At 44.8% G+C, this 25,559-nt stretch overlaps 3 protein-coding genes across 4 annotated transcripts; 1 reads left to right on the forward strand and 2 right to left on the reverse strand.

Annotated features, from left to right (window-relative positions):
- Window positions 1-114: 114 nt before the first annotated feature.
- LOC124070440 lies at window positions 115-4,087 on the reverse strand. Of its 2 annotated transcripts, XM_046410353.1 has the most exons (4): window positions 3,180-4,087; window positions 2,187-2,489; window positions 1,332-1,615; window positions 115-1,271 (listed from the first exon to the last, which is right to left on the reverse strand). In XM_046410353.1, the coding sequence occupies exons 1-4, from the start codon at window positions 3,492-3,494 to the stop codon at window positions 977-979; spliced, it is 1,197 nt and encodes a 398-aa protein (XP_046266309.1). In that variant the 5' UTR covers window positions 3,495-4,087; the 3' UTR covers window positions 115-976. The 2 variants fall into 2 exon arrangements, with proteins under 2 accessions (XP_046266309.1, XP_046266308.1); XM_046410352.1 differs by having other exon boundaries at window positions 115-1,615; window positions 3,180-4,084.
- Window positions 4,088-5,380: 1,293 nt separating this feature from the next.
- Window positions 5,381-12,376, forward strand: rabgef1 (RAB guanine nucleotide exchange factor (GEF) 1). The gene is made up of 9 exons (XM_046410345.1): window positions 5,381-5,517; window positions 6,476-6,667; window positions 6,868-7,079; window positions 7,481-7,647; window positions 7,820-7,901; window positions 8,050-8,182; window positions 8,404-8,495; window positions 8,790-9,046; window positions 9,732-12,376. The coding sequence occupies exons 2-9, from the start codon at window positions 6,489-6,491 to the stop codon at window positions 10,149-10,151; spliced, it is 1,542 nt and encodes a 513-aa protein (XP_046266301.1). The 5' UTR covers window positions 5,381-5,517; window positions 6,476-6,488; the 3' UTR covers window positions 10,152-12,376.
- Window positions 12,377-12,829: 453 nt separating this feature from the next.
- Window positions 12,830-25,497, reverse strand: kcnj6 (potassium inwardly rectifying channel subfamily J member 6). Its single transcript, XM_046410355.1, has 5 exons — window positions 25,291-25,497; window positions 25,038-25,159; window positions 24,265-24,461; window positions 15,683-16,603; window positions 12,830-14,169 (listed from the first exon to the last, which is right to left on the reverse strand). The coding sequence occupies exons 4-5, from the start codon at window positions 16,578-16,580 to the stop codon at window positions 13,817-13,819; spliced, it is 1,251 nt and encodes a 416-aa protein (XP_046266311.1). The 5' UTR covers window positions 16,581-16,603; window positions 24,265-24,461; window positions 25,038-25,159; window positions 25,291-25,497; the 3' UTR covers window positions 12,830-13,816.
- Between the last annotated feature and the right edge of the window lie 62 nt (window positions 25,498-25,559).

Here is a 25,559-nt window from a genome sequence, read left to right on the forward strand (position 1 = left end):
TCACCAGGTCCTGTGACTTGAAAGGATTTTCAGGGCTATCATTTCGATGTATGTAGACAATAGTTAAATGCCCTCCAGAGACCGTGTACTGAGGCACTTCAGCAGGTGTACTTTCAAATAAATTCCGTTTATTTCCAGTGTCACAAAATAACTGGGAACATTTACCATACTTATATAAAAACTTGAGGAACTTTCATTGCACTGCATTTCAGAGGGAAATATTGCATTCTTACTCCACAACACTTGTCTGACTGCTGAAGTTATGGATCAGCTGAACAGATGAGGTCACTGATTTCTTTGAGAATGTGTGGATGATCTTTATCGTGATTATACTCAAGTACACTCGAGACAGAACTCAAGTATCTGTCATGTGGTATCTGCTCTGTGTTTAAGTGGGGAAAGACGCTGTTCCTCAGTCTGCTGATGCAGGATCTTATTGTCCTGTGGGATAGCAGAGGTTCAGGGCACACACACACACACACACACACACTCCACAGTTTTCATCAGTCAGGACATATAGGGAAGCCACATATTGAGGTGTGAAGGATGAGGTTGTTGTCCCCCCTCGACTCGGTCAGATGTTCCACCTCAGGCCGTCTCCTCAGCGTCTGGAATCAGCCCATCTATTGTGGTGTGGTGTGGCGTTGGAGGGGGCGTCCTGGTAGCTCAGCTGGTACAGCGTGTGCACAGCATACTGAGGCTGAGTCCTTACTGTTGTATACTTTACTGCGTGTCATCCCCTCTCTTTCCAATTTTCATGTCCTTCAGCTGTCAGGGATTCAACTGATAATGTTTCTGTTTCTGCATGAGAAAGGGGAATGACACCCACTTTCACACAGACTGACAGAAAATAAAAAAGATGGCCTAAGTGACTGACGAGGTGGCAGTTTGTGAAGGAGATCGGCGCAATGCAAGGTTCATTTGTTGGACTGTATGTGATTAGTGAAAGATTTAGCCCCACAACATTCACGGCTGTCTAATTTGTCTTTAGCTCAAAGTCATCCCTCTGCCTAAACAGGCTGTGGAAAACTTTTTCAGGGTACCGGAAAAAGTTCCTGTTCCGGTCCAGGTCCTGAGCATTAACAATACGAGTCACCAAAGCTTGCTGTATGGCTGGAGACTCACATGGGTGGTGCTGCACATTGTGACTCACGTTCCTCTGTGGCTCAATGACTAAGAGACCGAGACTGCTGACACCCTCAGCCCTGCTGTAGCCAGTAGGACTGTTGGGTGTCTTTCTGTTTCTCACACTTACAGTGGTCTCATTGCGTCCTTTTGGCACACTGAGTTCAAAGTCTCGACTGGATCCACCAGTTTTACAAATTCTGCGTGTGTTCGCGGTTGCGTTGGCTGTGGTCGTCTCATTAAGTTTATCGGATGAGGTGCCATTTAAAAGGTCATTACCTGAGCAGGTCGTGTTGGTTATTCTAAATGTATTAGTTTGTCTTGGTCCACTGGCTGTCCTGGGTCTGGCTCTTCCGGGTCCTGGAGGTGCAGTCTCCTGAATGTTTCTGTAAAGATAGGTACTGTAGTCCTGGACCAGGCGACTCAAACCTGACTTGTAAGACCGACGCAGGGACTCAGCTGAACCCAGCGGCACAGAGTTCAGACGCACCTGTTGGAACAAGAACAAAGAAGCTTATTTTTTATGCAGAGAGACAGAAAGTTCAGGTGTGGTGGATGAACGTGTACTGACATGTCTGACTGAATGCAGGATACTACAGAGTTCGCTTCCATCACAGACCTGCAGTTAACGTTTTCCTTTTAATGAACCACAGCAGAAGAATACTTCAGAAAAATCAGATTTTCAAAGTTATAATCACAGTTTGGACGCTGATGTGAATGCAAGTTGATGATTTCAATTTGGATTAATTATTGTACAATGATTCAGATTCTTGCAGAGGAAATTCTGACAGAGCAGATGTTGACACTGTAGTGGAAAGGTCCAGTGAACAGGATTTGATGGGCTCTACTGACAGATGTGGAATATAATATTCATAATAAGGTTTTCATCAGTGTATAATCACATGACACTAAGAACCTTTGTGTTTCTGGTACCACAGGTGAGCCTTTATGTCCACAGAGGGACCAGAGAGGGACACTCAACTGACTGTAATCTGCAACCACACCACTAGATGTCACTAATCCCCCACACTGGACATTCAGAGTGCTTTGTGTGTCCTGACCTGATGAATTCTCATGTGCAGATGAAATGCGGCGCCTGCCAACCACTGCTGCATGGACACTGAACTCATTCTCTTCTTGTTGGTCATCCTCTCATAGTGATCAAGCAGCTCAAGTTTCAGCCAGTTGTCAAAGAGCTCTGTTGTCTCAGCCATCTTCTCCTGGTTGTTGGCAATGCCAGGAACCAGGAGGAGGTATCTGTGGATAATCCAACCGATTCTCGAAGAACTGCTGATACCGAAAATCCTCTTGGGCTGAGAGCTCTGAGATGACATGTTCCCCTCTGTTGTGCTTTGTCCTCGGACCTGACGGGAGGACAGAAAACTCTGAATTCAAGTAATGTTTTAGTATCATGCTTTTTGTTACAATAGGCCTAACGGTTTATGAGATTTAATAGTAGCTGGGTGGGTAATGTGCTTTGGGAAGAGCAAACAAAGTCCTGAATGTCAGTCACTTTGCAGGTATAAAGCCAACCATTTGTCAACAAATCAAAATCTAACTTAAGGACCCCTGCCATACTGTGAAATGAGCAAGCACACAAAGAACAACAATCATCTGTCGTGGTTCCTGCACACCTGTCACGCTCGCCCAGGTGCACAGGGGTCCTATACAAGCCTTCCTGTCAGTATATTCTGGTGCCCACAGTGTTGCACAATTCACAAACCAAACAAGAACCAAACAAAATACTAAATACGCTAAACAAGAAAACAATGAAATAGCTAACAAATAAAGAAAATACTGAAACGTCTGAGGGTCACCAGAGTTCATAAGGACCATAAATGTCTGCGCCAAATTTCATGACAATCCATTCAGCAGTTTTAACATGTTTCACTCGAAATGTAATGTCAACATTACGTTGGTGTTAGAAGAAGAGTCAGCGGGCTTCAAAGAATTACATTTTCAGAATATTTCCATTTTGTTCTGAGCTGTCTGAACCCTGCAGAGGACAGGATTTCAAATGGCACACAAACACAAAACCACAAACATGTACCCACTTGTTGGGCCACCTGGTCAAAAAGCATGGACAGAGCCAGAGCGACGACGCCGACGCCTCCATGGGTGACCCTGCTGCTGCCGCCCAGCTTTTCAGTCAAGCTCAGGCCGAACGCAGACTGCTGCTCCCTGCTCATCCCTCGCTGTACGAAGCCATACTGATGCTGCAGCGCGGCCGAGGAGTCCAGCGAGAGGAAGGTGGTGAGGACAGGATCCAAGGAGATGTCCGGGATGATGCTGGCGTCTCGAGCCACAAAGAACAGCTCCCGGACGGTGGCCTGAGAGGGGAGACACGGACTGCGACCAGTCAGGATCATGGCTGCATCTGTCTGTCTAGCCAGAGTGTGCAACAGGTCAGCTTGTTATCTGTTTCTGACCCGCCGTGTGTTTGTTTGTCCCAGTCAGAGTGACGTTATCAACATGACCAGTCCAGCACAGCACTCAGCAGCATGAATGCAAATGCATAACCCAACTGCTCAAATGAAACGAGGTTCATGCACACACACGCCGTACGTGCAGGGGTAACGACCTTCTCTTCTGCCCTGGTAACTTGTTATCTCAGCGTGGCGAGAAGACTGGCACAGCTCAGACTGGCAGTGGTGGTTACTTTAGAGAAGAACTTAAAAAAGCAGCGTTTCACTTCCCTCTGCGACTGAAAGTGTCAAGTGTGTTTCACCTCTGGAGTGTGTGCTCTGCTGCATCTGTAACCACACCTAAAGCTTAATTTACACTTTCCATGATCATGTGTGCAGACTAAAAAATTTAATCTAAAAATATAATGACTGCGTATGTGGAAAAAAATGTGGGCTTGCCTGCTTAGGTTAATATCCACATTAGTTTGAACAGAGCCACATGCTCATCCGTCTGTGGACCGTGTTCATGCCTTAGCACTGATGTCCCTGCAGTATAAACTAAAACGTCAGAAGAGAAGTCAAACCAGTCGAGGTCAGAAAAGAAGAAGAAAAGAAGAGCAACAGCAGGTGAGTTTCCCACAACAACAACAACAACTCTTAGGCTGTTGGTGTCTTTTCTGTGCGGTTGATTAAACCTGAAAACATCACTCAATAACAGGAATAATGTGAGTTTTACATCTTCAGTCTCTGATGTGTTGGGCTGTTGATCTCCAGCTTTACTGACTGAAAATGACTTGGAGGTGCAGGTGATGGACAAAGAGGCCATTAAATCTGTCAAGACATTTGACCATAATTCATCAGAACTTCACTTTCTTTACATAAACACTGTAGCAGATTAAAACGGTTTCCATTCTGATTTAGAGTCAGTCTCTTGTGCCTGTTATGGGCTCATGTTATCAGGTTGATGGATTTCCTGTCCAGGCCTGAAAAGCAGACCTTCATCCGTCGTGCAGACTTATCTCTGCCTGTCTGCCCTGTGTGTCATTCTCTCTCACTTTTCTCTGTTCTGCTAAAGGCTGAGAGAGCAGCTTTCATCTGAAGTGTGGCTCAGGAGCACAAAATGCTGTCCCGTCCCCATGAACATTCAGTATTTCAGAATGTGACAGGGTTTGTTTTTGTCAGCTTAAAAAGTTAAATAATTTTAAAATGATCATCACAGGAAGCTTAAAACAAGCCCCTGTTTAAGATTCAGTGTAATTAATATAACATTTGTGATCGGACAGGCATTTGATGACACAACTGCTGAACATTAACCTCTGTGTCAATAAGGAAGCGGTCAGATAAGTATGAGTCACAGATAAACTGTGTGTACACTGTATACTTAAGCAGCAAGGTCTATTTCAGAACACTGTTTACTGCATCATAATTATAGTAATAATAACAAATACTTTAATGTTACAGTTGGCAAACATGGAGTTAATTATTTTATAAACAGCTAGGAAGCTTGTGAAGTTCCTGCCAGAGGAGAAATAAAATCTGATCTTAACCTACAGTAACACATCATAATTCAATATCTGATTATGTATTATCATGGAGTACATCATCTTCTGATGAACTCGCGGCCATTGAAATGTCTCACAGGCTAACTGGCGCGCCCTCGTTATGTCACATGAACCGCGCCTCACGCGCGTGCGCTTCTAAGTGACCACATTTAACGACACCTTGAAAATTAGCCCTTGATGCGGAAGTAAACCCTCACTTGAGCAGCATCCTCCAGCACGACAGTCCTGTCTGTGTGAGACGGATTGTCACTTTGAGATCATGGTTTATACAGAAACGTTTCGAGCCTCAGCACGGTCACGGTGTCGCCAGACTTCCGTGTTGTCGTGCTGTAAACGTCATTGTCTTCACCCTGTCGGCTTGGTCCTCTCACGGTAACAGACACGGAGAGGAGGTCTGCTCTTTCCTGTGAACGAAAACATAACAGGTGAGTAGCAAAGCGGGGCAGCAGGTACACGGCATGGCAGACATAAGTGATCAGACTGTGTTTTAGCTCACGTACGCCCGCGTGGCGGCTAACTGAAACACCTGCAACATTTTTGCTAACTGACGTGCAGACGTGAGGCGAATTAAAGGGAAAGCCCGAGCGGAGAAACAAAACGACTGGCTGTTCGCGGCCAGGTGACTGCAGACGGAACAGGAGGGCTCACTCGGTGGTTTAATGAGTGTCGGGATTACATGAATGAAAAGCCACGGCCTTCACGTACTGTGTCTCAGCTTCTTTATCTTTAAGTCATTCACAGACTCGCTATGAGTCACTATGAACCAGACACACGTTGTGAGCACAGCACTGACCTTCCAGCCTCTCTTGACTTGTTAGCAAATAGTTGCTTGTTTATTCATTCGGGTGCAGCATCACACTCTGTCTGGAGATGTGCTGTCTGGGCCTCTGGTGAATGTCACTTCGCTCTTTATTCCCTTTTAGCTCTGTTTTGGGCTTCACCAGCTCGTGAGGGGAATATTCGTGTCTTTAGCTGCTAAATGTTCCGACATGTTCACCAGTTAGTCACTCTGTGTGCTGTTTGCTGTTCAGCAGGTGTTGAGCTAAAAAATGAACTGAAAGTAGCTTTGAAGCTCCACAGGCCTGAGAGGATCTGTCTCTCAGCAGACTCTGTGGAATGCTTCTTTAACTACCAGCTCATAAAGTTGTTATGACAATTATGTATGCAAAAGTTTCATTTCCAGCAGACATATTTGCTTCTGTGCATCTGAATGACATGATAAAGAAAGGCTGCTTTTGTCAAAAGTGTGAGATTAGTGCTTTTAAACAAATAAATTAATAATCTGGAATTGTCGTAAGCCGTGTGCAGGCGGCGGCGTGGAGCTGAGTGAGGCTGAGCACACAAACACAGCATTAAGTCAGATGATGAATTTTCTTACTACAGGTCGTCCTGCAGCATGAGTCAGCGGACAGAGCGACGGGGGATACATGTGGACCAGTCAGACCTGCTGTGCAAGAAGGGCTGTGGTTACTATGGCAATGCAGCATGGCAGGGCCTGTGCTCCAAGTGCTGGCGGGAGGAGTACCAGCGGGTACGGCAGAAACAGATCCAGGACGACTGGGCTTTGGCAGAAAAGTAAGACCCTCCGCTGCATCTTCACCGACACCTTCGCGTCCTGGGTTTAAAACCTTCCAGTTCCCCTTTGAGTATTGCAGCGCAGTAGATTATTTGGATGCGATGATGCTAAGTTTGCCTCTGTCAGATAAGTGGATCTTGGTCATCATGATTTCCCACTGGTTACTGGTGTTTGCTCTGTCAAATGTCCTTGTCTCCAGGCTGCAGCGAGAGGAGGAGGCAGCATATGCCAGTAGCCATGGAGCGCAGACGCAGTCCCATTCCCAGACCACTGTACCACAGCCACACTTAGCGCATGCCTCTCTGGGACCCTTCTCCAAGTTTGAGGAGAAGAAGACCAACGAGAAGACAAGGAAAGTGACCACCGTTAAGAAGTTCTTCAGCCCGTCATCGCGCACTGCGCCCAAGAAAGGTAAGGAATGTGCTGCTATGAAAAGTCAGTCCTTTGTCTGGGCCTCCAGCACACAGAGTGCAGAAGGTTATTCCTGAGCACAGTTTGTTCATTTGCTGTATGTGTGCAGAGTCTTCATGACTCTCCTTTTCCTTCTGAGTTAATTGAGAGGACTGGTAGTCTTCTCTGCATGTTAAGTGTGAAGCTGGGAAGTTAATAAGTTAGCTTAGCATAAGGACTGGAGGCAGGAGGCTACAGCTTGACTACATGAAAGACAACAGCTAAAGCTCACCAGTTAACGTGTTCTATCTCAGGCTTAGGTCTGGCTGAATCGGCTTGCAGGCTTTGCTCCTCTAGACACGGGTTTGAAGGATGAAGGCAAGGCAGCTTTACATTCTCTTAATGTGGTTTTTCCTCATCAGAAACGCAAGACTGCAAGACCACAAGTCCGTCCATTAGCCGCCACGCCAGCTTTGATACGGACCAAGTGTCCAAGGACTTTGTGGACTTCTTAAAAAACCTCCAGAAGCCCGGACGGGAGGTCTACAAGCAGAGCCGAGCCTTCATTGTGAACATGTCGAGCAAGAAGGTCGGAAATAATATTTCCAACAGGTCTTGCGTTGCATTCATAATGGTCTTAAAAAGTCGTCTCCACTTTAACTTGCTGAACCCTGCAGAAACCCTGCTATGTCTATGACATAATAAAGGTCTAACTGTTAAGTGTTTTCATGACGTGAACTTCTAACTTTTTGTCCTCTCAGGACCTGAGTGCTGACGAACTGTCGGAGTGTGTTCAGGATTTCTACCAGAACATGGCTGACCGCTTGATGAGTCACTTTAAAGGTTCGCTCAGAGATCTCATCTGCTATCATTAACGTTCAGCAATCGCTTCCATTATAAAGTTCCACGAGATAGCAGCACCCTTAGGATTGTCCACCTCTCCCACTCAGTAGTTCCAACTAATGCGGTCTGACGAATCTTTGTTCACCAGGCTCTTCGGACTCTGTGGAGCAGGTGATGGACCAAGTGGAAAAGTACATAATGACTCGTCTGTACAAGAGCGTGTTCTGTCCAGAAACCACTGACGATGAGAAGAAGGATTTAGCCACACAGAAGAGGATAAGGTGAGCCTCCCTGGACTCAAAGCAGGCAGCCATGTTGTGTGTGAAACCTCGATCATGCAGTTTCTGTTTTAGCTGTGCTCTCCGTGTTTGTCTTACATGTGAATGTACAGGCAGAGCTGGCACATTCGTCACCCGAGGGGGAAGTGAGTCCAACATGTGGACGGTTACATCATGTGTGGGGAAAAGCTTTACACTTGCTCTGTTGATTCTCTCTGTTTCAGAGCCTTACACTGGGTGACCATCCAAATGCTGTGTGTGTCTATGGACGAGGAAATCCCGGAAGTCTCTGAGAATGTGGTCAAAGCAATAACAGGTCAGTGTGTGCCTAAACCTCCAGTCTGTCCAGTTGAAGTCAAATAGCATGTTTTTCAGCTCTGCTCTTTTTCTGATCTGCTCCGTGTTCTCCTTTAAGAAAGAAAATTATATTGGTTTCATGTTTTGGTTTCATGATGGCGCCCCCTAACTTTGCATTAATTCACCAGGTCATTGTTGCTTCTCTGTCTGCGTATATTGGCCAGTTTATTTTCTAATAGAATAATAAACTCATTTTTTTTTAGCTCCAGCAGCAATAAAAACAGTGTTTTTGCATGTATCTCTGTCTGTTCAGATATCATTGAGATGGACTCAAAGAGGGTTCCTCGGGACAAACTTGGGTGCATCACACGCTGCAGTAAGCACATCTTCAGTGCCATTAGGATCACCAAGAACGAGCCGGCCTCTGCTGACGACTTTCTCCCAGCCCTCATCTACATCGTGCTCAAGGCTAACCCTCCCCGACTTCAGTCTAACATCCAGTACATCACCCGCTTCTGTAACCCCAGCAGGCTGATGACCGGAGAGGATGGATACTACTTCACCAACCTGGTCTGTTTTTCTTCTGTCTTTTGGTTCTTCAGTCCTGGTCAGATCCACTTTGAGCTGTAGGCCTCTTGTGTATTTCAGTTGAAAACAGGTGCACCTCTCAGAGCTTTTGTGTGTTGGAGTCTTCATAAAGATATTGTCTGTCATAGAAAAATAACAAAAATGTAAAGCAAGGTTTTCAGGTGCTTTAAATCAAAGAGACAATGTTTTTTTCAGTTTTCTTGTTTAAAGTAAGGAAATGAGTCTTCCAGTTGCCAGGCAACTGTGTTTGACTCCATGAAGTTACTACTCCCAGCCAGATGAAATGTCAAATTGTCATTTTTTTTACATTTTTATTTTTGTATGATACACAAGCAACATATAACTTTTTAATTAGTGAGCTTTAGAAGTGCTGGATGGCAGAATATCTTACCTTTGGACAGAGCCGGGCTAGCTGCTAGCTGTTTCCGGTCTTCAGGTTATACTAAGCTAACAGGCTGCTGGCTTAAGAGCCCTAGCTTACTAAAAGATACGGGATGATAGCGTCTCGTCTTACCCTCCACCAGAAAGGACATAAATATATTTCCCATAATGTCAGACTGTTTCTTTAATGTTGAGACCATCTAGTTAATGACTTGAATTGATGTAAACTTGCTGTCAGAATCCCAGCCATCATTCTCAGCTGCTCTGTGTGCTGTGTGTTTTTTAGTGCTGTGCAGTGGCCTTTATCGAAAAGTTGGATGCTCAGTCTCTCAACCTTTCCCCAGAGGAATTTGAGCGCTACATGTCAGGCCAAGCCTCACCGCGCCTCAACAGCACAGAAACTGACTGGCCTCAAACCGGTCCAGCAGTTGGGATGGTTGCCACCAACCCCGTCCTGGCTCAGCTCAATCACAATCTGGAGCTGCTGTCAGGCCTCAGCAGCCGGCAGGAGACTCTGATGGAGGCTGCTCAGAGCATGCAGGCTGACCTCCTCTCCTGGCCTCAGGGTGTCCAGCGGGAAGTGAACGACATCCTGGAAAAATACCCTTTAGAGATTCAGCCTCGCACAGCTTCTGCAATTGATGCTAACAGCATGGACAATGACAGCCTTCTACCACCGCTCACGCCCCAGATGTTTGCTGGGTAGTGGAGTCTACAAAATCATGAAAGAAGGTCCTCCTGCTTTGAAAAATCAGTTTATTCCCCCAATGTTTGATGGTATGTCATTTTATTCTCTTGTACGTGCTAAATAATCAGCAAAACATTCAATTCATAATTTCAAATATCAATTTCAAAAATGTCATTTTCCCTTTTGGTGAATTTTGACATGCAAATCTGTGCCATCCCAACAACAAGGTCTCTGTCAGATGGTGCTGAGCTTTAAAAAACAGAGAGCTAGAGAGTTCAAAATGTGGGACGTTAATGTAGCTGGCTGAGTTGGACCATTCAGTTTTCTGTCAGCTCACACAAAAGGGATGGTTTTTAGACAGTTATGAGACAGGAGCTGATGGTCCACCAGGTTTCATGAATAAACTTTGGGGAATTTATTGTAGCTTTTTATAGCAAACGGTCAGTTATCAAGCTCGACAATTGACCGTTTGAAAGCTAGCTAGCATGGGAGGCGTATTTTTCTCTCTCCAGAAACTCTTCATAAAAGTAAATGTGCAGGAGGGAGAAAATGGCATTCTGCAGAGTAATATAAAGAAGCACAGAGAGATGTTGTCATTGAAGCTAGCATGTTTCTGGCCTGCTGTTACTCAGCCGCTAGGCTACCGTAGTTCACTAACTAGCAAGTGGTTTATACATGGCGAGTAGAAACTAGGTAAATATTGTTTTTTGTAATGTCTTAGATGTGAAAAAGACGTGATGTTTAATTTCTTTAACAAAACAACCTGCTAAACGTTATGTAAAGCGCAGGTGATGTTAGCTTGCTGGAGTAGCTAACACATGCTAGGCCCATAAAACTATGCTAAACATGAAAACATGAAACATTCTTGCCTTGTCAGTTTGATCACACCGCTTAACAAATTTATAATATAGAACTTCAAAATCATTTTTTCTTGCTCCCACTAAAAATGTATGATGTACTGTACTGTACTGACTGACATTAATGTGTTGGATCATTTTTTTCCACACCTTACACCTTATGTTAAAATGCTAATGTTGGACACAAGCTAATTTAAAAATTACTGAAAATGAAGTCATATCTTCACAGAAATACATAATACATTTCAATGTTTGTGTGGCATATTTTTGTACTCACATTGTAGTGTTATTATCATCTCGTGCGGTGCAAAAAGGAGTGAGCACGTCTGTGTTGGAGTTTGTGGTTATCACATCCCCTGTAGAGCCCTCAGCTGGTTTCAGCTAACTCTGACCAATGGAAGCACACTGCAAACAAAATGGGTTACAGCATGCAGCCTGTGAACTTCTGTATATTACTGATGTGTTTGTGTTTCTGTTTGAGGCCAGTTTAACTTCTTAATGTAGCAGCCTAATGCCATTTCTTGCTGTTTATGTGTCGGCTTGGTGAAGTGAAATCCAGCTGTAACAGATTTAGGACACACAACTGCTCTGGAACAAGTTCATGTTTTCTCATTATCATCAAGCATCAAATTAACTTGAAGAGGTCCTCCATGTTTTTTTTTATAAACACTCTATTTTTTAACATTGTACTGTGTTTTTAGAATTTACTGTATTTTGGTATCCTTTTTGCACATTCACCTCAATGATGAATCAAAATCAAAATGTAATACACGTGCTATTTTAAGGAATATTTTGAGTAATATCTTTGAAATACTGATTTATTTAGTCTCTTTGTGATGCACTGTGATGCAAAACTGTCTCCTGTTGTCTAATTGCCTGTTTAAACACTGCTGCCGTACCACTGATCTGTTGTGGGTCTTTTTAGTACCAAATGGCATAACATCACTTTTAATTCAACAGCTAGCATTGAATCAAATGCACATACACGTATGAGCATGTGAATTGCCACATTAACTGAACTGTATTTAGAACCAGAGCCTTAGTATCATGTGTGGTTTTAACAAACCAAGACCAACACGATGTTAGCTGGCTAAAAGTCACCCTGTTCATTCTGAAACTTGGTTCTTTAACATCAGTTGTAACTGCCTCTGATCATATGATGGGACTCATGAATTGTTAGCAATGCTACTGCAGGCTGTTAAAGGATAAGTCTGGTTACGGTTTGCATTGGTCTTATTGTCAACAAATCCTGTGTAATTACCAAAACCAAGAATGAACTGATCTACTAAAAAGTGTGAATCCAAAGCCTTGTGCATCGTGTTCCTCTGTCTCGTAGAGCTCTGTGGTTGTCCAAAAACACGATTAAAAACACGTTGGTAAGCCAGACTGCTGCTCTGAGTGACATGTTTCTCTTTTAGCACTGACACACATACTGTAGTTCATTTTTATTCAGGATACACCTTCCTTGTGAAGTTAATACTTGCTATAGCCCCAAGTATGTGTTTATCCTCAGCTGAAAATAGTTCTCAGCCTGAGAAATGTTTGATTAAAACTACAATGGCCAGATGTAAAGTTTCTGCGGCATTTTTACTTTTGAAATGGTCGCCTTGTCAGTTTCTGGTCTGGTGAAAACATTAAGAAGACAAGCCTTGCCAAACATTGGAATAATGCATTCAAAATTCTCTCTATTTTGTTGCGAATGTACGAGTATTACTGCAAAAATTCAGATTATCTCCCGACTCCTTAGAGGAACACGACCCTCGGTTGGGAACCACTGCACAAAACTACTTGTATACTGTATACAAAGTACTTAAACTTAGCTCTGCCCTGAACAACTACAAACAAAATATTGTTTACTCACGAGTGCATTAAAATTAACAATCTAATGTTAATGTAACAGTATGTCAGTCACTGTAGAAGTACCTCTTCTACCACTGAAAAACAGAATGATTTCACACAATCACATAGAAAAGGAAGTCTCATCGAGTACATAATATGCCATTTACACTTTATTATTTTTGATACTGTTAGGTGACGTGAGGGATTTCTGGAGACTGAAATACCAACTAACTCTCTCCACCAGAGGCCTCCAATGTGCAAAAGTGACAAAATGCTGTTTTTTAAAGGGCCGTTGTCTGAAGTCACTCAGCTGCAAACAGCAAGTCATGGCTTCGTGAGGGTTTCTACTGTAGACGTGTAATACTACCTTAAACAAACATTTATCATTCGGGGAAGGATTTGTCATTGGTTTAAACTAGTTTGCATCCATAGAGATGTATGTGTTTCTTATAACATGATCGTCATACTGTATATACACAATACAAGATAAATTAACTGCAGATAATGTTTATACATGCTAATATATTCCTGAAAAAAACAAATAAGGAAAGCTTTATACATACTGTAAGGCATAGAATATATACAGAGCTAACCTAAAGGTGGTAGTATCAAACATCTGTCAAATATTCACACCGCAACAAAACAAAGAATTCAAAACATCTCATAGTATATACAAAAATACTTATGCAAATGCCCCTAGGAATATCTTAATAGAAAAAATAATAGGAATCTCATCAGGAGGACATCACATTATATTTGAAACATGCACTTGCCGCAGGAGATTTCAGTTCAGCGGTGGGCCACATGTCTGGATGTTTGTCGTTTTTGGGGTAACTGTGAATCACTGAGAAAAAGCGGTTCTTGGTGAAGGGAAACTTGGTCTACTGTGCTCACTGGTCCTCATTTAGAACCTCAGATTCTCACCTGTGCTTCACCAGCTCGTGTAGCGAGACGCACACCACACAGTAATCTCATATGGACCATCTCTCACACTTTGGACTCGCTCTCTATGTTGGCAATGTCCCCGTTCCTCTCAGTCTGCTGGCTCTTGCCCTGGTTGTCCAGGTTGGTCTTGGTCTCCTGGCCTTCATGCTCAGACTCTGGCAGTCCCTGCTGGCTCAGCTTGCTGGCCAGTGACCAGGTTAGGGGCAAGCGGGCGCGGTTGGTCATGTCAGCAAGCTCTTTGGCACTGTAGGGGGGAGTGTTAGTTTCGTAGATGTCGTGGAAGCTGTTGTAGTCCACCTCATAGAAGCCATCCTCCAGAGTCAGGACTGGTGTGAAGCGGTAGCCCCACTTGATCTCACTGCCGATGTACGAACTCCTCGCCTGGCACGTCATGCCTCGAGACACAATACAATATCAAGGATTAACTGTTGTAGTGTATAGATTTATGGGGAAAAGTCGGGTTTGAGCCACCTTAGAAAGTCTAAAATATATTTTTCCACTAATATTACCATATGTTGGTTTGAACTATCCAGGATTTGACATTTCTGTCTGTCATGGTTCTCCCCACACCCTAATAAGATGGTTTGAATGGTAGTGTTGTAGTCGAGTCACCAAACTTTGAGTCCGAGTGCAGTTTCGAGTTCCCAGTGTTCAAGAACAAGTCACTGAAGAAAAATCTGAGTCGAAAAATCCCAGTCAAGTCCAATCCAAATATATTATTGTATGATTATTATATAACATTGAACTTAATGTACACATTATCTTGTGTCAAATTACTCTGGTATATTACATAAAAGAAAATAAAAATCTGAGGACTTATGTCCCATTTACGAGTCCAAATGCAGTTAATGCACAAGTCCCAGTCCAAGTCCAAATCAACAGTTCTCAGGTCCGAGTCAAGTCACAAGTCCCTAAAATCAGGGCTGAAGTTGGACTCGAGTACTACAAGCCTGCGTGCTTGTAATGCATCTATAAATGTACAGGCGGCTGTCACTGGATTACTGTGATGCTGAAGAAGACTGAAAAACACAACCACTCCCACACAGTTCACCTGAGTGTAACCACGACACAGAAAACATGACGCCTTCTCCGCGTCTCAGAGGGCAGACGCCATTTACTTGTGTTGTGATATTTATCTGTGTCCTCTTTGGCTCAGCTGTCTGCAGGAAAGTCCTGTGAGCCTGCAGCAGCTGCTTGAAAAAACGCTTCTCAGACATTATGTAATTGGATCATTTTATCATGGCTGATAGTGAGAACAACGACCACGTATTTAACAGCTCTCGGGCATCAAACAACAAATATTTTTTTATCTGAGAAATTTAGGATGTGTGAGCTGAAGCTTTTAGTTCCTAATGTTTGGCTACTCTAACCTGCACACTTTGGGTCTTATAAAAGTCTTTCTGCCCACATGTCTGCTGCTGCAGTCGCTGCCGGTCCAGATGTTCTGGCCAGTCTGCTCCCAGACTGTGCAGCTGTGCCCTGCAGATCCTCTCATCTCTGCTCAGGACATTTTTATCAGCACTTCTATGCAGCACTCAACCTTCACATCTGCCTCTGAATGCATATTTCAGTTAATGTTGACATGCAGCAGACAAGGAAACGTGTGTGTCAGTTTCAAAGACGAGCTAAGACAATCACTGTTTGTTGTTAAAGAGGATGAATGGAATAAAGACAGTTTTTAAAATGGCTTCATAACTTATTGACATGCATTGTGACCATGAAGCAGGTCTGTCTCACTGAGGCATGTATCATCTAAAATATCTTATGTGCATAAGGGCTCATTTGGGATGAAAGAATATGTGCAATATTCCATCGATGAACACTTTCTGTACACATAACAGTAATTTACGCACAATAAGCTCACAAACACAGCATCTATCTGGGGGCAGAACATGTCTGATGACTCACCTGTGGCCTCCACCATCCCCTCCAGAATCACAACAATCTCCAGCTCTTCCTTGGCCAGGTGGGCTTGTGAGATCTCCCAGAAGGGGCTGTTCTGATTTATCTCGTGGCAGATAATGAGTGGCGACACTAGGAAGAGCCTGTCATCTCCCGTGTTGTAACCCACATTTATGTCCGTCTGATTCAAAGGGATGAACTCCCCTTCCTTGGTCTGCTTAGACTTGATAAGCTTGGCCCTGATTGAAGCCTCCACGATGTGCGAGTTTCTGAGGTCTCCGACTCTGAACATGAGGCACAGCCGCCCATCTCTCATCGAGATGACAGCGTTGGTGGAAAACACTAGTGTCTCAGCTCGCTTCTTGGGCTGTGAGATCTTTACAAACATGCAACCCACCATGAAGGCATTCACGATAGATCCCAGCACCGACTGAACTAAGAGCAGGAGTATCCCCTCGGGGCATTTGTCCGTGATGACTCTGTACCCATAACCAATGGTGGTCTCTGTCTCAATGGAGAACAGGAAAGCTGATACAAACCCATTGAGGTTATTGACACACGGAGTCCACTGGTTGTCTGCTATATGGTCCAGATCACCTCGAAGGTATGCAATAAGCCACCACATGAAGCCAAAGAAGAGCCACGTCACTGTGTACACCAGCACGAAGATGAAGAGGTTGAACCTCCATTTGAGATCTACCAGCGTGGTGAAAATGTCTGTCAGATAGCGGTACGTCTCCCGAACGTTCCCGTGGTGGACGTTGCACTTCCCATCTTTCTGGACGTACCGCTGGATCTTCTTTGTCCTGTCCATTTCCGCAAGCTGTTTGGGCAGGTCCTCGCGGGCCTGCTTTGGCAACTTGGGCTGTCTGGTGATGGCTGGGCTCTCCACATCCTGCTCCATGGGGTTTCTAGAGGGATTCAAGCCTGTTTGAGAAGAAACATGGTGGTAACTGATAGTAGTTAGCAAGTGAAAACACAGGAAGCCTGTTGTCTCTGCTTTCATTCAGAGTAGGTACAGATCACAGAGACTTTCTCTGTATTTTTTACAGGAAAGTTCTGAATGAAAACAAAAAAATCAGGTTTATGTATGAAATTACTGGGTTAAAAAGTTCAATGTTAAAAAGGCAGCTGTTTCGTTTTTCGAAAGAACCGTTTGACGCCACGTTAAAGTCAAATGATTAAAACTTATCTTTAATGAAACTGCCACCCGCAAAAAAGTACGTTGGCTCAGACTACATTAAGCTGTAGTATAAACTTTACAACGCTGATTTGTGTTGACTTTAACGCTTCCAGTTCAACAGTGCTGACAGTGAAGCAGCTTAACAATCGTGTGCCGTAGTATCAGCTGTATCGAAGCTTATCACAGATAAAGATAAACCTCCACTTTGCTGCCCGCCTGCCTGTGTTGGCTCAACACAAACGGCTGATCTGCTGAGTGACAGCTCATTAAAAACATTTATACACCACTTTGGAGGCTGAGGCTTCTGGGGGCAGAAGATATTCTGTTTCGGTCCGGACAGACAAAAAAAAAAGCATTTATGATTGTAACTGACTTAATGTGGACGTACTCTCACGCTGAGTGGCAGCTACACAAACAAAGCCTGCATGCAAATAATATCATAAACAATAGACCTCCCACTCCTCCATTGTTTCCAGCACCACCACCACCGCATGAGTGAAGACCAGAATGCAGATTTGCCAGTCGTACTCACAGTCTGAGCATGAGATTGTGGGTGTACGGGAGCTCCTCAGCACCCACTGGGAAATCATGTGTGGTCACCACACATGAACAGGGATGGGTATGTTTGTAGTTCATTCACGACCGACACCTGAGCAGGTGAGACAGGTGCCGGTGACAACAGAGGAATGCAAATCACCTTTTCACTTTATGTTCTGTGTTGTGATTTTAAACTTAAAATTCACGTCACGAAAACAATGAATTGGGTGAAAGAGTAAACACCTGTCTGCTTTTAGCACTCAGTTAATTATGACACATGAAAAGGAAATACATCCAGGAATGTGTGTTGCATTTCACTTCCTTTCTTTATTTTGTTTGAACTTTGCCGCTTCAAATGCACACTGCTGCAACACATAAAGAAGTAGCATTTTGAATTCTCCCAAACGCTTTGCATGTGATCCAGCCAAGCGTTTGAGTTCACGGTGCAGTCATGATGCGATTTAAAACCACGAGTGGTCCCGTTACTGTTCGGTTCAGGTGTACTGCGTGCTTCCTCCAGGAGCTGATCTGACCTCCACGCCACGCCTCTGATGTGGCCGTCACAGCCGTGCCGTGGACAGGCTTCTTTTTACTATGCACATCGCCTGAGCCACCATCAGCGTTTCTACCACTGGAACAAATGGCTGTGCTGAAGCCGCTCTGCTCTCCATTCATGGGGGAATATTATGAGCTCGAGCAGCGCTGGTTTCCATGGCAACGCACAGCTCAGTCTACCAAGTGCTCACAATATAGCAGGAATGTACTGGATCAGGCCACACGGCGTTGGGTAACATTTGTCTGTTTTATCTGTTTGAGACGGCCCGAGGAAGAACAATGTGCTGAATGTGTCTGCTTTGTGCATACAGGCGTCATTCATGTAACAGCTGGTAGCTGTTTTTGAATGTCTGTGAATAGAAACATGTTTATACAGGCTTGTATGGAGCATGTTTGATATGAGGGAACTGACAGCACAGAAACAATACAAGCCAGTATAATCAACGCTGGTCTAATTGTTGCTGGTGTTGTAGCTGACTCTCACAGGATGTCGGAGGGAATCTTATTAAAGCTGCTTCATATCTTTTAAATCAACAGTGGATCAAAGTCGCTTGTAGTGCTGAAATCACCCCAACACAAGCAGTTTCTCTCAGCTCTTTGACGTGCTTTAACATCTTTGACGGTATTGTTTTGCTTTTTCACTGTTGTGGTTCACTCCCACCACACTTGATGGATCACAGCGTTCATCTTTTGAACAAAAAAAAGCTATAAAATAAACCGCTTCACACTTCCTGCCTCAAAAGGCAGACAGACACAGTCAGGGACTAACTGCTGTGCAGAGTGGAGCATTTAGCAACTAAAAAGCTAAATCTCCAGGTGGAGACCAAAACGGAGCTAAAAGAGGGTGATGGTGGCCAAGAAAAATAAAATATGAGGAGTGAGAAGAACAAACTGTGCTCTTCTAGCAAAGCAATACGGTGGATCCTACTGGTCTGCAGAGATTCAGTCAATAAAAAGTGGTGACTAGTTTGTGGTGCACAGTTGTTTTTAGAAAAATCCCTCAAATAGCAGTTCAAAAAACACTGAGAAGAAGGCAGGAAGAGTGTATGTATGACTTGGACTATAACATGATTTGATGAAGTGATTGGTGGCTTTACTCAGGCCTTTGAATGATGTCACAGACACCGTGATGCAGCTATTCTCAGCCAATCACTTTCAGATCTCCTCGAGCTCAGCTCAAAGAGTGTCACTCACTGACTTGCAGTTCGTCCACTTTGTCTTGAGCTGCGCAGCCGCACTACCGTCCGAATGCTTTTCGGTGCACGGGTCAGTAAGTGAACGCGTCACTGTTGCAATGCACGTGAGCATGAGCGTCAGTGAGCGAACGCTGCGCCGTTCGAAGGCCATTCAGTGCGTACAACAGTACGTGAACGCAACACCGTCAAAATCGTTCTGCGACGTTCTGCTTCATCGGTTCAGTCGTACGTTCGTGCGGTTTGCTGTCCAAGCTGCAGTTCGGTACAAAAATAGCCCAAACAAGCACTGCATACGAGGCTAATAGCTTAACATTCGATTATTTACAACTGGGAGATTATGATCGCTTCTGTGGCTTCACTGACTTTTAATGAGGTAGTCAAGTCCTGTGAATCACATCGGAGCTGACAGGCTCTCAGTCACCAGCGAGGGCAGGTTCACTGCTAAAAGCTGCTGATTTGTTCTGTGACGATGGGGATTCACTTAGTTCAGTTTTGTTTGTAGGCCACATGCACTAAAGCATCTCTGTTCTCAACCCTGCTAGCATGAAGTCTGTTAACGATGGCTAAAAGTGTCAGGGAGATCGTGAGAACTTGGTTTCAAAAGATTCAAAATTCATGACACTTAGAAGGCAGTGGTGGAGGTGGTGGTGGAGATGGAGGTAGAGGTGGAGATGGTGGTGGAGGTGGAGGTAGAGGTGGAGATGGTGGTGGAGGTGGAGGTAGAGGTGGAGATGGTGGTGGAGGTAGAGGTGGAGATGGTGGTGGCGATGGTGGTGGTGAAGGTGGAGATAGAGGTGGAGATGGTGGTGGAGGTGGAGGTAGAGGTGGAGATGGTGGTGGAGATGGTGGTGGTGAAGGTGGAGATAGTGGTGGAGATGGTGGTGGTGGAGGTCGTGATGGTGGTGGAGTAAACTACTGACTTGTTTGGGTTAAACTTGCTTAAAGTTGGGCCTCAACCACCTTAAGCCTGCCAAGCTTTCCAATCTGGCACATTTGCAGTTTAAAAATAATAATAATGGTGGCAGATTTGCCACTCGAAATTCATGGTGATTTTAGAAACGATGGGTTTATGCTCTGGGAAGTAAAAATAATCAGGCTTGCCAAGCAAACGAATTGATTTTAGAGACGGGAGCAGCATTGTTCTGGTGTTGCAGAGCTGCATGTCAGTCCTGCAGTACAGCTGGTGAAAATGAAACTGGAAAACCAGAAATGAGTTAACATTTTGGCGCTTTTGGTTCCCTTTTCTCAAAGTCAGTGGGTTTTTTCAGTGGGTTTGTGGTTAGATGCCTCAGATAAGTTCTGTGGTTAACACAAGCTAAAGAGGTTTTCTCATATTATTCTGGGACTTAAAATCCATCAGTGAATTCCTCACTCAAAAATTCTGAAGCTTCTGCAAAAAGGGTGGAAAAAGAGGACAGCTGAGGTTCTTGGGGACATTCAGCTTCATCCCGCTGCAAACACAGAAACTCAGCAGTCTGCCTTTACAGTTTATACTCATGCTTGACTCTTCAGCTTATACACTCATCAGTTCATAGAGTATGTATAGTAAAGCAGGAGGCTCAGCAGCACTGAGGCTAAAGTCATGTGACCGACGTGTCATTTGTTTATAGCCTAAACTTAGCTTCTTATTTCTGGTGTTCATTTGTGGTTATTTTGCCGAACAGGATGTGTAAGCATTAAACTTTGGTTTGCCACAGAACTTGTTTTCTGCAATAATCTACAATCCATTAGAAAACTGGCTTTTTGTTAAGGGAATCAATCGTTCAAGGAATAAAAGTGCTTGGATAAGCGACACAGAGGTTAGCGTTACAGTTCATACTTTCAAACATGTTTCAATGACTTGATGTATTCTTTAAGTGTGAGACCCTCTTTCAGGTGACTGCTGGGCACGCAGCAGGACGTGGCGACGTTTGCGTCAGATTAACGGGAAACAAAGTCTTTCAAAATGTGCGAACATGTCAGCAAGCACTCACTCTTTTGTCCCGGAGATTTTTAACCAGGTAGCTGGATCCAGATGTGGCCAAAACCGAGCTGAGGCCACATGGGGATACATGCTATTTTTAGTCACACAAACGGCTGAGCACAGGCAGTATGGACATTGTGTACGCTCCGCTTTCAAATCTTACCAAAGTCTTTGGTCAGCGGATGAAAACTATCCTCATTTAACAACTCAGAAACACAGCAAATTAGCCATCGTTCCTTTTGCTTCAGTATGGTAGATGGACCGTAATTATAGAAGTTAATGCAGGCTACAAGACCACTTAGTGTGGCAGGATCAGTTTCACAGCCGTACCCACATACTCCTCCATGGCCCAGGCCCTCATGTGTAACGTGGTTCACAATACGCTCATTTACAGTTCGTCAAAGGGAAAGGAAACAAAGCGAATTCCCAGCTACAGTCAAATCCTTCATCCTGCTCCCAAAGATTTCCCACTTCAATCAGAACGTATTTACTGACCATCCTCAGTGTAAATTTAATCTTTTCTAGGGTTAGAAAAAAGCATTACATCCTCCAGCCAGGCAGCAGCAGATGGAGGAGTGATGGACCAGCAAAATTCTCCTCCGGGCCAAAAGCGATGCGGACGTAATGTCGCCAAACTGGTTTGCACTTTAAACCCAAAGTTTCATCTGTGATAACAGACGAAGCTAAACGCTCAGAGGCTGTCGGGCTGAGGGCAAACCCAGCCTACGTGTGCTAGGTTGACCTGAGAGGAGCACCAGCTAGCATCTACCCCATCATATGTCATCAAGCCTTGTTTAAATGAACCCTGTGAAGAACTTCAGCTCAAGCCACATGGCGAGGAGGACCGCAGCGTCTGCACCGAAGAAGTCCTTTCATCGTCAAAGCTCAGAGCGAGTTTTCCCAACGCTGTGGCAGGCGGGAGATCAGAAAAGGAGGGAAACTCGTCTCTAGCAAAGTGGTGAATCTTTAGGTTAGACGTAATTACCCTTAATGCACGCCATTACATACACGCACTCAAACCCACACAGTCTAAAGGCTGAGCCAAGTGCAGAGGAGGGGAAAGGGGGTTTTTATGAACCGGACCAGGAACTGAAGCTCATGTGAAACAAACCAGTTTCAGTGGACAGGAAAACACCGAAGCACCGAACGGGACGAGACGCAGCAAGACTGCGTCTCAAGCTGACCCCAGTTTGTACCGGACCAGTGGAGCCCAAACAGAACTCATACTGGATAATGACCTCTTACAGAGTGCACTTAATAACTCCTGGGACCTTGTTTTCCCAAAAGAACGAGGTTACAGATCAGTTGACTGAATTAAAAAACAAATTAGATTAAAAAAAGGGAGCAGGTCGCACATTTTCCTAAATATTTGAAAGCAAGTTGTGCTAAATGAAAAAGAAAAAGATTTCTGTTGGATCTGCAGCTAAGCTTTTCCTTTCCTTCTTTTGGAAGTTTAGTTTTCAGCTAGAGGCCGAACCAAACTGACTCAGGATCAGTAGTTACAAGGCAAGAAAGGATCGTTTTCCAAAGACTCCTGAAATACTTTTAAAAGGACTGATGTGAGCTTATCCTTAAGTTTCCTTTGGAGTTCTGTTGGGCAGCCGTGCAGTCCTCTGCTTTAACGGTTCATATCTACAAAAGAGCTTAGAAATGTTCCATATGTGTTGTATCTGAGAGGAACTCTGGGGGGTAAAGAGTGGAACAAAAGCATCGTCGGTTGCTTTTGGGGTTGCTTGCTGTGTTTGGATGTGTGACTTATCTGGGGAATAAATGCCAGAGCCAGCTTGCCTCGTCACCATATTAATAGAAGAGACCTCATGTCCCAGTTATTAATTGTTCTGATTGGTTTGTAGGTAGAAGATTGAATTTTGCAAATCAGCCTGGTTTTTATTTCGTGCAGCCACAGTATTATCAGTCCAGGTCTAAAATGGATTTTGATAAAACTTGCATTTCCTTCTTGTGTTCCTTGCAGATGAAGTACCTGAGCTGTCAGGTGAGCTGTGTGAAGGACGCCGACCTCTGCGTCTCTGTTGGCTGGAGACATCTTCTCGCTGTCCAGTCTGGTCACAGCTTTACAAACGAGGCAGAGGAACTTGTGCTGGCTGCTGAATCATCATGTGTTACCACCAGGATGCGTCCTTCACTACAGCCGCAAAACAAGCTGCTTCCTCTGGAGGAGGAGGCTTCAGCTCATATTCTGTCTTTTATTAAAGATGAAACGACTGTAGTGGGAAGCGACCGCTAAGCTTTTATGAAACAGGACATGCAAACTGTTAGTTACTGAGTGATCTCTTATTTATCCACCGTTTGAGCTTCCTGCCTCGTTTATGTTTCTCTGGTCGTTTTAGTGAATCCTCTCAAAGATCTCAGTCTCAGCTGCCCGACTGGATGAAGTGAATTCAGTAAATGTGTCGGTGTCACGACCTCAGGTGAACAGCCCCTCAGGTGTGATGGGCAGTGACTGTGGAAAAGTCTGGTGTAAACCTCGGCTGTCTGTGAGCGCCTTTAACATGTGGGAGAATAACGTTTTCTCAGAGAGCAAAGCTGAATGGGCCAGCTGTTCTTTGAGCTTGTGTCGGTTAATGGAGATCACTGGTGTCTGAGGGTCTAAAGGAAAGTCTTGTTCAGCCCGCGGAGGGGATCTGGTTACTGATCAGGCTGAGGCTGGGATCAGGTGCGTCCGCAGGAAGCGCAGAGCAAACTAACAGGCTGGAGATTTCCCGTTGCCATGGTGACGGAGGTTGATCCAGATCATCATAATAACCTAATAATAACAGGCCGGTCTTACGCTTCGTGTTGTGGCCGTTTCGTGCGGCGCTGTGGCTCGTTTGGCAGCTCTGTGTTGTGGTCCTGCGGTGCCGTGAGGCCGCGGGCCTGCAGGCTCTCACAGCCTGCAACGTTTCCTCCAACACCGTCCACTTTCCTCCATCTAACCGCCTCCTCCATCGTGTGACGGGGGGGGGATCAGCCATCGGGATCCTCCACACCTCACGTTCATATTCACATCTGAATGCTGATTATTCTCTTAATTGACGCCTGATTCGCCTCGGACTCTTATGTAACTATCCGCCCCCACCGCCCCCCATCTAACAGATGATCACATTTAACAGGCTCTGATCAGGATCGCGGGTGGGGTGGGGGTGAAGGAGCTTACCTTGTGCAGCAGATCAACGTTCACTCCCCGGGTCATTTTAAACCGTGTTGTTCCCATAAAAACGCTGAGGTTGTCAGGTTGTGATCATCAAGTCGCTCTCCGCCTGCGAAAACCCACTGAAGGACAGCGACTAAGTCCCTCTTTCCTCCATCCATCCGCACTGGAAGAGACATCGGCCGTCAGCCTCCACCCCTCAGCTGGGAGAGAGACGTAGGTGAACAGTGAGAGAGAGAGAGAGGGAGGGAGGAAGAGAGGGATGGAGGGAGGGAGGAAGAAGGAGGGAGGCGGAGAAATGATCCTTGATGAGAACGAAGAGCCTGTGATGCATCGCGCACATTAAAGACGTTAGAGCTTCAGTGTTGACGATGTTGTGTGCTCTGAAACTCGTCTCCAACTGATTAAATATTCACATCGAACCATCGTGACACTTTCACCACTTTGTGTTCTGTGAGTTAACTTTCACATCAGCTGATGTGGGATGTGCTGTGTGTTTAAATACAAAGAAGTTCCTGAAACAAACGCGACCTCTCACTCTGTTTTCCTGTCAGTGACTTTTGGCAAAGACAAGGAAATTTACATTTTGTTGATGCATATCCTGTTGAATTTATAAAACCTGAAATATTTCCTTTTTTCCAATGTTCTTTTACATATCAAAGGAAAGGGAAAATAGTCAGAAAAAATAAAGAAACATGGAAAAAAAATGTTTTGTGGATGTTATGATTACTGAGATTTTCCATAATGTAAATAAAAGCAGCACATGGGAGCAGGCCTACCAGGGTCTGGATTACGTTTGTGATTTCCCCAGCTTGTTGGCACACAGAGCAGCTGCGGGCCCTCACGCGGGCCCTCACGTGTCCAGACCGGGAGTCCTGGAGCTCTCCGTGGTGCTGATCCCCTGTGGGCAAACCGCAGCAGACAAGTCACCGTTTCACGTCTCTGACCTCAGCTGTGACTGGCTTAGTTCAGGTTTTACTTGTGAACAAGATGAATATGTGCTTCAGTCGGTCGCAGAGCATCCTCACACACCTGCCACTAACATGACGTGTGAGCGTCGTAGGTTTGGTCAGACTGAAGCTTCAACCTGGTGACAGCTGATGGAGACATCAGAGGACGTGGAAACCAAACGTTCATGGCAGGGCGAGTCTTTTCATCCTTAGAGCCACAACAGCATGTCTCAAAACATCAGAAACTGAAACCTTAAAGCCCCTCAGAAAGGAGGAACGGCCCTCGTTTGAAAGGAGGATCGAGGCGTTCTGGAATAAGAATCCAGTCAGAATCTGCAGACTTTGGTGCCG

Source organism: Scatophagus argus, chromosome 14 (assembly GCF_020382885.2).
Source record: "Scatophagus argus isolate fScaArg1 chromosome 14, fScaArg1.pri, whole genome shotgun sequence".
Taxonomy (NCBI): Eukaryota; Metazoa; Chordata; class Actinopteri; family Scatophagidae; genus Scatophagus; species Scatophagus argus.